The sequence below is a fragment of the Zootoca vivipara genome, chromosome 13 (genome assembly GCF_963506605.1).
Source record: "Zootoca vivipara chromosome 13, rZooViv1.1, whole genome shotgun sequence".
NCBI classification, from domain to species: domain Eukaryota; kingdom Metazoa; phylum Chordata; class Lepidosauria; order Squamata; family Lacertidae; genus Zootoca; species Zootoca vivipara.
In genome coordinates this window covers 51,055,653-51,067,188 of record NC_083288.1, presented here as the reverse complement: position 1 = coordinate 51,067,188, position 11,536 = coordinate 51,055,653, and the positions used below count along the sequence as shown (strand labels likewise).

The 11,536-nt window shown below is 49.5% G+C and overlaps 1 protein-coding gene across 2 annotated transcripts in view; it reads right to left on the bottom strand.

Moving 5' to 3' along the window:
* Positions 1-207: 207 nt before the first annotated feature.
* SLC2A4 (solute carrier family 2 member 4) overlaps positions 208-11,536 on the bottom strand; it is a 45,239-nt gene continuing 33,910 nt past the window's right edge. For both annotated transcript variants that reach the window (XM_035135432.2, XM_060281919.1), the window contains exons 6-11: positions 10,972-11,134; positions 9,842-10,029; positions 7,803-7,907; positions 6,384-6,485; positions 5,102-5,305; positions 208-2,598 (exon numbers count right to left, since the gene is read on the bottom strand). In XM_035135432.2, coding sequence (XP_034991323.2) covers positions 2,395-2,598; positions 5,102-5,305; positions 6,384-6,485; positions 7,803-7,907; positions 9,842-10,029; positions 10,972-11,134 — 966 coding nt within the window. In that variant the 3' untranslated portion in view covers positions 208-2,394. The remainder of the gene's footprint in view (positions 2,599-5,101; positions 5,306-6,383; positions 6,486-7,802; positions 7,908-9,841; positions 10,030-10,971; positions 11,135-11,536) is intronic.

Below are 11,536 nucleotides of genomic sequence, written 5' to 3'. Positions count from 1 at the left end.
TCGGCCAATAACACGAGATGAGCGCCGCAACCCCAGAGTCGGTCACGACTGGACCTAATGGTCAGGGGTCCCTTTACCTTTACCTTTTTACCTTCCAGAAAACCAAGCTATACATTTGGAATCAAACTGATAACATTTATCAGATGACAATAGTAGAGGATGAACCACACACCCGGACTCAATCACCTACAATTGAGTGTTTTTAAAAAAATATACGACCCTTAACTTGCAAGCAAGCCACATTGAAATAAAGGAAGGGGAAATCCTTGCCACAGATTCCCTTCTTCACACAAGGTGGCCTTTTTTGAACTGCTATGGAGCATCCATAGAGCCCTATAAACCACAGGGTTCTATGCGCTGTCCATGCGCTCTCGAGAGAGAGCAACAGGCTTCCATGATGGGATGTCACCATCTTCTCCCTGCTTCCTCATAATCTGCTCTGGAAGGTTTGCAGGACCCTCTGGAGTAGATGGAGGGAGGTGAAATCCCGTTGCACAAGAGGAAGTCCACCCGTGTAACTTTAGATTCTGCTCACAGTGAGACCTCTTGGTTTATTCATGGCGTGTGGCGGTTGCATTTCTTTGCGCCTCTGCGCCGACACGCTAACCAAAGGAACCATGAGACCCAGGCAGGTCTGCCAAAGAAAACTCAATACCGCTAGAAAAGTTAATTCCCGGGGTGTTCTGGGGGGGGAAGCAATTGCTGTGACGTCCTCCGCAAGTGGCCTTGCTGGTGGTATAAATAATATTCCTCGCGGGAGGGAGTTCCAGAACGGGAGAATAAGCTGTTGGGCGCATCTGTCGAGATGGCCTTGACATTCAAAGCTGGAGAACGGGTGACACCCTCCTCTCTGCACCCACTATGTTGAAAACACAAGTGATAACAATTTAAACAGTCATGGCTGCCCCCAAAGAATCCTGGGAGCTGTAGTTTGTAACAGATGCTGAGCATCATTAGGAGACGCCCCCCCCAAAAAAGTCCCTGTCCCGGAACTACAGTTCCCGGAGTCCTCCATGAAGAGGAATTGTTAAACCACTCTGGGAATGGACTTCCAATGACTCGGCACCATTAGCAAACTACAGTTCCCATAACCAAACACTGATTAAAGTGCATGGAGGGAACGGGGCCTCAGTCTGCACCCCTACTTCCCGTTCTGAGCTGTATTCTGACCCCCCTGCCCTACTTCAGCCTGCCACAGAGTCCTCAACAGAGGAGTGTTTAGGGAATACACACGGTGGTTGCTAAGCACGGCCAGGGCAGCCATTGCTGCTATTGCTAGGCAACCACGGCGCAGGCAAAAGTGGGGTTTTGGGGGGGTTTGAGACCCCAGCAACGTCACTACTGACCATAATGCCTCACCATGAACATCCAAGGATGTTTTTAGAATCATAGAATCATAGAGTTGGAAGAGACCACAAGGGCCATCCAGTCCAACCCCCTGCCAAGCAGGAAACACCATCAAAGCATTCCTGACAGATGGCCATCAAGCCTCCGCTTAAAGACCTCCAAGAGGCGCAAAGAAGGAGACTCCACCACACTCCTTGGCAGCAAATTCCACTGCCGAACAGCTCTTACTGTCAGGAAGTTCTTCCTAATGTTCAGGTGGAATCTTCTTTCTTGTAGTTTGAATCCATTATTCACTCCCACCCTCCAGTTCTTAATTTCTAGGAGGAGATGGGTCAGCCCTCGGACCTAAAAGCTCTGACCCCTCCCCACACCCTCAAAGTGGGTGATGGGACAGGCCTGAGTGTGGCTCCTTAGGGTGTGAGCGGAAAAGAACTCAGCACACGCTCTGCGGCACTCTTTTCTCAGCTGCAACAACTGCTTTTGTAAGTCAGGGCTGAGCCCTGGCTCGATGTGAAAATGGAGTCAACATATAAATAACCCGAATATCGGAGAGCAGATTAATTTAGTCGCTGTCCTCGGAATTACTTCCACCCCACCGTCCACTGTCCCCTTTTCAGATTCAGCCTCTGCCTTTGAACTTTGCTTTTGGGGAGACTGCATTTCCTGGGTCTCGATAGCACGCCGGCCTCCGAGGGCATCTGCTCTCTGTGCAAATTCCCCATGATCCTTTTATTTACAGAATCGGAACTCGTGGCTCCTGGCTCAACACCACAAGCTTCTTGTCCTCCGAAACAAAGGAAGCGGAGCGAGGGGCCTTGCGTCCCTCACTCCCGACCCCAATCCATCAACCTGCTTTTTATTAATGCTTTTCCTTCCTTTCTAAAAAACTGACCTAATGAAAACAAAGAAACAAAGAAATTAAAGTGCTAGGCAGATCCTGGGAGCTCTTGCCAGCCACCCTGAACACCACAGTCCACATCTGCCATGTCTTTGGGGCGCTAGGGTTCTCCACCTGCCCAAAACCCCCACCCACCCCAAGGCTTCCTCTCATTCATGGGCGTCTGGGCTCAGTTCGTCCAGTTCCGTGTATGGCTTGATCTCTCGTTCTAGCAAAGACGGCGTCCGTCGGAATGTAGCGGCAATCTGGTCAAAGGTTCGCCCTCGCGTCTCGGGCACCTTGATGTACGTGAAGATCAAGAATACGAAGAGAAGGGCTGCGAAGATGAGGAAGACGTACGAGTGGAGAGCTCCCTGCAAGGAGGAGGGAGAGGAGAGCGTGAGCAACTGTAGCCCTGCCAGATCTCGCATGGTGCAGGACCTCAAAGTGCCACAGCTTAGGGGCCGCCACAGAGAAGGCCCTGTTCTGGGACGCGTCACCCCCTGAGCCTCCGAGTACGGGGAAACCACCCTGTATTAAGAATTCTAAGGTCTCAAATATAAATTAAACGTTCATAAATGTACAAGGCAAACACATACATACAGGTGAAGAAGAAGAGTTTGGATTTGATATCCCGCTTTATCACTACCCGAACGAGTCTCAAAGCGGCTAACAATCTCCTTTCCCTTCCTCCCCCACAACAGACACCCTGTGAGGTAGGTGGGGCTGAGAGACTTCAAGGAAGTGTGACTAGCCCAAGGTCACCCAGCAGCTGCATGTGGAGGAGCAGAGACCCAAACCCGGTTCCCCAGATTACAAGTCTACCGCTCTTAACCACTACACCACACTGGCTCTCTTCACCGAGATGAAACTCGGAAAATTACAATATAGTTGAAAAGTGCATTTATTTCAGTAATGCAACTTATTATTTATTATTTTTCTTTTAATTTTTACAAATGCTTTCTTTTAGAAATTCCACAGTAATAAAACAAATAGTTACAATAATACAAAAATAAACATCGCTATTACATTTCATTAATTACATTCTATTTATAATCGACCCACCAATGACAAATAATTACAATTACAACAAATAAAGGCTTGGCATATCTTGCTTTGCATGTCATGCGTCTATCTCATATATTGGTTTCACCTTTTAAGTTGCGTTACTGAAATAAATGCACTTTTTGAAGATATTCTAATTTTCCGAGTTTCACCTGTAAGTATATAAACCATGTGTCTGAAATAGTACAGGAGAGCAATCCTGGAGCCATTTTGACTCTCCCAATGACCTCAAATATTCCTCTGCAGGAAGGGAGGAAAATGGGGGAAAGCCTTCCCATGGTCTTTTCGCTTGCAAAATCCTGTCTTAAGGGTGTATCTGTGTATGAATAGGCTGAGCCTGTGACCTGGATTCAGGAAGTAAAGTATGAACCATCACAAAAGAATAGCCAGGCTGCCCAGGTAATGCAATCAGTGACCATTATCAGGTATCCTGGCAGGCAGGATTTCTGCTGAAGACTGTCTCCTTCTGTGATGTATGTATGATGTTTTCAGCTACAGGGACGGCAATTTCAAGAGCCTATATAAGGGCTTGCGCACCATTGTTCTGGGTTCCTTCTCCCTCCTGTGTGTGGAGAGTGGGGACCCTGTTGCAACAGTTTAATAAAGATCAGGCTTACTAGCCGCTTTGCTTCTCATTATAATCTGGTTGGCCTCTGTTATTTTCGCCTACCGATAGGGAACCCACTTAAGGACTCTATACGGGCTCCAGAATACCCCATAAGGGAAAGAGAGCAGTTTTTCTTATAACAACCCAGAGTGTCCCCTCTGCCAATCTGCAGGGAAGGAGGCAGTCTTTCAGATATTTGGGAGGTTTAAACACCAACAAAAGCCCCTTGGATTGGGGCCGGAATTGAACTGGCAACCAGCGTAGCTGTTTTAAAACAGAGGCTACATGTGATCCATAGCTGCCTAGTCTCCCGTTTTCCCTGGGAAACCCCCGTTTTTCCAGCTGTCCCTAGGCAAAAAAACGGATTTTTTTGTTTTTTCCCGGTTTATTCTGGCGCGGCGGCCATTTTGGAACTGGGGCGGAGCATGCTCAGAAGCGACTTTTGATGCTGCTCTGCCCAGTTCCAAAATGGCTGCAGCGCGACTTCTGGTGCGGCAGCCATTTTGGAACTGGGCACAGCAGCATCAAAAGTCACTTCTGAGCATGCTCCACCCAGTTCCAAAATGGCCACCGCGCTACTTCCGGTATGCTACTTTCGGTCCGGTCCCTTATTTTTCAGAGAGGAACTTGGCAGGTATGATGTGATCTGAATCGAACTTTGTATTTTTATGCCGTGAATCTTCAAGCGAAGGGCAGTGTACAAATTTAAAGGTGTTTTGGACCCACGGAAGTCTCCTAGTCGCCTTCAAGGACGAGCCCCCACATGCAGCGCATTGCAACAGTCCAGTCAAGAATTCCCCCTAGACCGTCAACAAAGAAAGAAAGCGCTTTCCCATTGAGCTATATGTCATGTACCCCCAAACTCGGCCCTCCAGATGTTTTGGGACTACAACTCCCATCATCCCTAGCTAACAGGACCAGTGGTCAGGGATGATGGGAATTGTAGTCCCAAAACAGCTGGAGGGGCCGATGCCTGAGCTATGTGGTCCTCAATGGAGAATCCTTGGTGGGGGAAATGAAGACCCCCCCTGAATTCTGGGTGTCACATTCCTTTCCATTTGATGCCCAGCTCTGCTTTCAGGCACCGGGCAACGTGCAATCCCGCTCACAAACACGGGGGGTTGGACTAGATGACCCCTGGGGCACCCCCCACAAAAAACTCTACGGTTCTGTGATTCTGAGCCAGGCTAGCAGCTGAAACTCACCTCGATCGAGGGGAAGCTCATCCCAATGATGAAGTTGCAAGTCCAGTTGGCAAAGCCGGCCACGGCCATTGCAGCCGGGCGGGGACCCTGGCTGAAGAGCTCCGCCACGATGAACCAGGGAATGGGACCCGGGCCGATCTCAAAGAAAGCCACGAAGCCGAAAGTGGCCACCATGCTGAGGTAGCTCATTGCCGGCACGCGGTCCTGCGGTGCGTGAAGAGAAACGGGAGGCGCTGCGTCAACCCTCTCGCAACCAAATGTGTCGTATGCATATGTAACATATTCTACTTTAAAACTAGGAAACACACAAGGAAGATGAAATCAATGGCAAAAGCTAGGGATATCCTCTCCGCCCAAGTATCTTGCTTTTATGTCCAAGGCATAGGCGATCAGTGCCAGATTTATGAACACAATTGGTTCCGGAAGTGCGTTCAAAAACTGAAGCGTTCATAAACTGAAGCGAACTTTCCCATTGAAAGTAATGGAAAGTGGATTAATCCGTTCCAGATGGGTCCGTGGCGTTCGTAAACCGAAAATTCGTAAACTGAGGTGTTCATAAACCGAGGTTCCACTGTATAAGCTAAGCTAAACAAGCTCTAGCTTAGGGCCCCACTCTCTTGGGGCCCCCCAAAAAAAACCAAAAGAAAAAAAAACCTGGATGTACATTTCCAAAATATAAGATAAAAAACAAATAAAATAAAACCTACCTGCAGCAACAGGGTTTTGCGTTGTGTAGGCTCCCAGGATGTAAGTCATCGGCCCCACCTGCTAGCCTGCTCCCTAAAATTTCACGGGTTTGCTCATTTCTATATATATAGGGTGCCTACATTCTCCATGGACTGGTTGTAACAATTACTTTGATAAAATGCATATTTTGTTGTGCGCAAATGGGTTTCGATACCTATGAGGTCCATAAATGACCATATAGCGTCTATTCAACCCAAAAAAACAGTGACCATTTGTTGTTGACAAAGGACAGCTGGACATAGAAAGGGGCCCGTTACCTTCAGTAGCTTAGGGCCTCACCCAACCTGAATCCAGCCCTGTATGTGAGAGCTGAAATGATGACCCACAGATGAAATAGCCCCAACAGAAGATTAGTCAAATCAGCATTGGACAGGCCTAGGGCACCCTGGTGCTCTCCAGCTGTCTTGGACTACAAATCCCATCGTCCAGAGCCAGCACGATGCTGGCTATGGCTGATGGGAGTTGTAGTCCAAAGTAGCCAGGTGAAGGCTGTCCTAGGCCAAGGAAGGGCTACATCCTCCGCCCAGTTACTCACCGTCAAGCCCTGGGCCACTGTCATAAGGATGGCACACACAGCCATCCCCGCCAATCCCAGCATATGCAAGGTCCGCCTGCCGGCTCGCTCTACCAGGAACACCTGGGGCAGAGAAGAAAAGATGAAGAAGGTTGCCTGTGGCCTACTGGGCAATGGTGAGGCCTACTCATTTTTCCCTGCTGGGCAATGCTGCGGCCTACTCAGTTTTCCCTGTCCCAACCCACTCCCCACTGCTTTGGCTGACTCAGGGTTCTTCCTCCCCCCCCCTGGCTATGTGTGTCCCCCCTTTGTTGTGCCTCATCCCTGTGACCCCCCCCCCCCCGTTGTGAAAGCCCCATACAGTATTCTGTTTGTTTTTCCCTGCTTGGCAATGCTGCAGCCTATTGAAAAAGCTGGGCCTTGTTGCTGCAAAAGGACTGTTTTCAGTTGGTTGCTGCGGAATTTTGCGATGTCATCTGGCGGCGCAGCTTTGGAAGCTGCAGCGTGCGATCTGCCTTTCTATTGGATGCTGCTGGAGTCTTCAGAGCTTCTGGTGGTGGCGTCTAATTTTGGCGCCACTTTTTTGTGTTTAATCATTATTTTAGGTGTGAAAGGTGTGGTTTTTTGGGGGGGTAATTATGCCAGATCCCTCACTGGTGGGCATGGAATGTTGTGGCCAAATTTGTTACATTACTGTTCAGCAGTTACGGAGAAAGGCTGTGACCTCCGCGTGCGCAATGCCTACATTTTTATATATAGAGATGCATCTCTGGGTTATTTGTGGGGCCTGCCTGGTGTTTCTACACTAGTAGAATGTGTGCTTTGATTTAAAATGCATCTCTGGGGGGTATTTGTGGAGCATAGGAATTCGTTCATTATTATTATTTCCCCAAAATATAGTCCGGCCCCCCAGAAGGTCTGAGGGACAGTGGACCGGCCCCCTGCTGAAAAAGTTTGCTGACCCCTGATTTAACCTCCTGTAACTGTCCTCACTGGGGTGGGGGAAGGGAACAGAACTGAGGACCCTAACCCTTCTTAACAAGGAGGGCAGATATTATGCAGAACCTAGTTAAACTGTGGAACTCCCTCCCACAAGAGGCAGTCACAGCCACCAACTTGGATGGCTTTGAAAGAGGAACGGATGAATTCATCCAGGAGGGAGCTATCAAAGACTGTGAGCCACACTGGCTATGGCACAATGCTTCTGAATACCAGTTGCTGGGAACCACACGAGTGCTCTCGAGTTCAAATCCTGCTTGCGGGTTTCCCACAGGCATTTGGCTGGCCCCTGTGAGAACAGGATGCTGGGCTAAGGTGGGCGACTGGCCTGATGCAGGGGAATTCTTAAGTTCTCAATGCACTGTTACTGCTATTATTACTTTTTTATTAAATGCTTATAAAGATTTGCTGGGCATGGATACAGCGACGGGAGGTTCTTACCGAAACGACGGTGAACACTGTGTTCACGGCGCCAGCTCCGATGGTGGCGAAGATGGGTTTGTCCAAGCCGGCCTTTTTGAAGATGTCAGTTGAGTAATAGAATATCTAAGAGGACAGAAAGAGCGATCAAAGAACGGTGTCCCCTAGCAGGGCTGGCCCAAGACATCTTGCCTCATGAGTGGACCAGCTCTGCCCCCTTCAGAGCTTACCTTCCAAGTTCCGGACTGCAGAATCCGGGACCGGCAGCCATTTGACACCGGAAGTTGCATCAATGTAACTTCTGGTGTCGCTTTGCCCTTCTATGGGCACCCAAAATGGCCGCCGGCGGCTTCAAAAGTAGCTTCTACGCATGACCGGAAGTGCGTCGACACAACTTCCGGTGTCGCCCCGCCCATCTATGGGCACCAAAAATGGCTGCCGCCAACACCGGAAGTTACGTCTATGCACTTCCGGACATGCGTAGATGCGACTTTTGAAGCTGGCGGCGGCCATTTTTGGTGCCCATAGAAGGGCAAATCGGAAAGAAAAAAAATGGCCGCCGGCAGGAGAAAATAACGGAGAAAAACGGGAGACGAAGTGATACGGGGGACCACCGGGAAAAGGTAAGTAAAAAAGGGGTTTTCCCGGGGGAAACGGGAGACTTGGCAGCTATGCCTTCAGAGCCATCTAACACCCCCCACCAAAAAAATCCCACTTCCTCTCCTGCTCCTGTTCAACACCTTCTTAACTGCTCAACACCTACGTTGCCTCTTTTTTCACCCCAAAATGAAAGCAGTCTGGAATAGAGGGAGGGAGCAGGGAGGGAGCTACGGCCCAAGACAGGGAAAGAGATGCTAAAGGAATAGCGGCATTAAATCTCCAGGGCCTGATGCGCTGCACCCAAGGGTGGCAAAGGAGCTTGCGGGTGTCATCTCAGAGCCTCTGTCTATAATCCCTGAGAATTCTAGGAGAACAGGGGAGGTCCCTGCAGACCGGAGGCGAGCAAACATCTCCCTCCCCGAGAAAGGGGAGCAAAGCCAACTTGTTTTCTCCTGCTCCTGAAGGTAGGATCTGAACCGGCGGCTTCAAATCGCGAGAAAGGAGATCCTGACTAAACCTCAGGAAGAACTTTCTCACGGTAAAAAAGGTAAAGGACCCCTGGATGGTTAAGTCCAGTCAAAGGCGACTCTGGGGTTGCGGCGCTCGTCTCGCTTTCAGGCCGAGGGAGCCGGCGTTTGTCCACAGGCAGCTTTCTGGGTCATGTGGCCAGCAGGACTAAACCGCTTCTGGCGCAACAAAAATACAGTGATGGAAACCAGAGTGCATGGTAGGCTGTTTACCTTCCCGCCACAGTGGTACCTATATATCTACTTGCGCTGGTGTGCTTTCGAACTGCTAGGTTGGCAGGAGCTGGGACCGAGCAACGGGAGCTCACCCTGTCACGGGGATTAGAACTGCCGACCTTCTGATCGGCAAGCCCAAGAGGCTCCAGCGCCACCCACGTCCCTCTCACGGTAAGAGCCATTCAGTGGTGGAACGGACTCCCCTTGGAAGGTGGCGGGCTCTCCTTGGTTGGAGGATTTTGAGCAGGGATTCTTCGGCTGAGATTCCAGAATTGCAAGGGGTTGGATGAGATGACACCTCGGGGTCCTTCCGAACTCTACAGTTCTATTATTCTTCCTCCCTCCTTCCCACAGCTGCCAAGTCTCCTGTTTTCCCCGGGAAATCCCCGTTTTCCCAGCTGTTCCTAGCTGAAAAAAACGGATTTTTTTGTCCCCCCCCGGTTTATTCTGGCGCGACGGCCATTTTGGAACTGGGCGGAGCATGCTCAGAAGCGACTTTGATGCTGCTCTGCCCAGTTCCAAAATGGCTGCAGTGCGACTTCTGGGGCGGCGGCCATTTTGGAACTGGGCAAAGCAGCATCAAAAGTCACTTCTGAGCATGCTCCGCCCAGTTCCAAAACGGCGGCAGCGCTACTTCCGGTCTGCTATTTCCGGCCCGGTCCCTTATTTCTCTGACAGCAACTTGGCAGGTATGCCATCCCCCTGCAGCAAACTCACCGCGTTGACACCGGAGAGCTGCTGCGAGAGCTGCAAGACCACTGCAATCAACAGGGGCTGGCGGTAGATGCGGCAGCGGAAGAGCTGCGCGATGGAGACTTTGCGTTCCAAATCCATGCGCCGCTTCTCCTCCTTCATCTCCGTCAGAGCCGCGGTCACGTCCGCCTGGCCCGTCAGCCGCTTGAGACCTGGAGGGGGAAAGAAGCGGCAGCGTTACTGTGCGTCTCGGGGGGAGGTTGAGCAGGAAGTGGGAGAGTTAGAAGGCTCAGGGGGCGGCAGGACGCGAAGAAAGGCAGATTCCGTTCGAGGGATTGAACGTAAAACTGCCAATATTGAGTAATGGCGTGATGCGAATCAATGGCGCGACTGTATTTCGAGCACTGTGTGTTGCCTCTCCTTGTAAAGGATATTGCAGAGTTTGTCGGCAGAAACCGGAAAAGGGACTTACGGCTAGACAATTAGGAAAAACAACAACTATGTAACTTTATTTCGATATATGATTACAAGCCGCGAGGCTTTTATATACACAAAGATGGAAAGATTCATCGTTACCTACCACGGAGGAATGGCTGGTTTAAAATTATTGGACCTAGCCGAGATGGCGAAGTTGACGGGTTTAACCAGAGAAATACCATTGCCAACATTTACTAATGATTGGAAACTTCTTATAGGCTTTTTACGTGAAAAAGAAAATGGGCATGATATCTGCGATTGAAGATCAGGTTTATAGAAAGTGGGTTTGTTGGGTGCCGGAGTGGATGTGTGGGATAATTTTCTGCATATCGCCGATAAACGAAGAATCAGAAGTTTTCTTTTTTTTCTTTTTCTTGCTTTTCTTTTCCCTTCATCTTTCCTCCCCCCTTTTCTCTTTCTGGTCTGTGTTTTAATTTAGGTCAACTATTTGTTTTGATAAAAATGTATCTGACATCAACTGTGGTGTATTTCCCCCCAGTTTTTAAATCTATTTAAAAACAAAATAAAATGATGTTGTAGTCACGTGAATTCGCTGTAACTCCTGCATTGCCGGGGGTTGGGCTAGAGAGCTTTGCGGGGATTCAACTACACAATTCTACGATTCTATGAATGGGGGAAAGGCAGAGGGATAGGAGAGGGGGAGGGGGAGATCTCACTTTCTTTGGCCTTGGACTCCTTGTTGCGGATGATGTAGAGGTATCGAGGGCTCTCGGGACAGAAGGGGAACATCAGGAGCTGGAGGATGGAAGGGACCACCGAGATACCCAGCAAGAGGGGCCACAGCTCACTCGTGCCCAGAAGACTGTCCAGACCAAACACCTGTTGCACGAAAAAGCCAGGTAAGGCACTTGACACATTTCTCGTTTCATTCATTTTTTCAAAACAGATTTTGCAGATTCCACTGAACATGCCCTCCCGCACCCCGTTCTGGGCAGAGCAGAAAATACGGGAAGGACGTTTTCGGCCATAGTTGTAAACTATGCAGAAGATGCCAAACAATTTGAATTTTCAACAGAGAACATCAGAGAACCACATTTCCACAAAGCCATCAGCTAGAGCAGGGGTTCCCAACAAAATTTTCTCGAGGACCCCTCATCGAGCCGCTATTGTGACAAGGACCCCCATTAATTTCTAATCCTAAATCTAATTCCTAATCTAATTTTTCCAGTAAATTTAACACTGATCTTGGAAGGGTTAGGTTCAAGGGACGCCGACAATTTA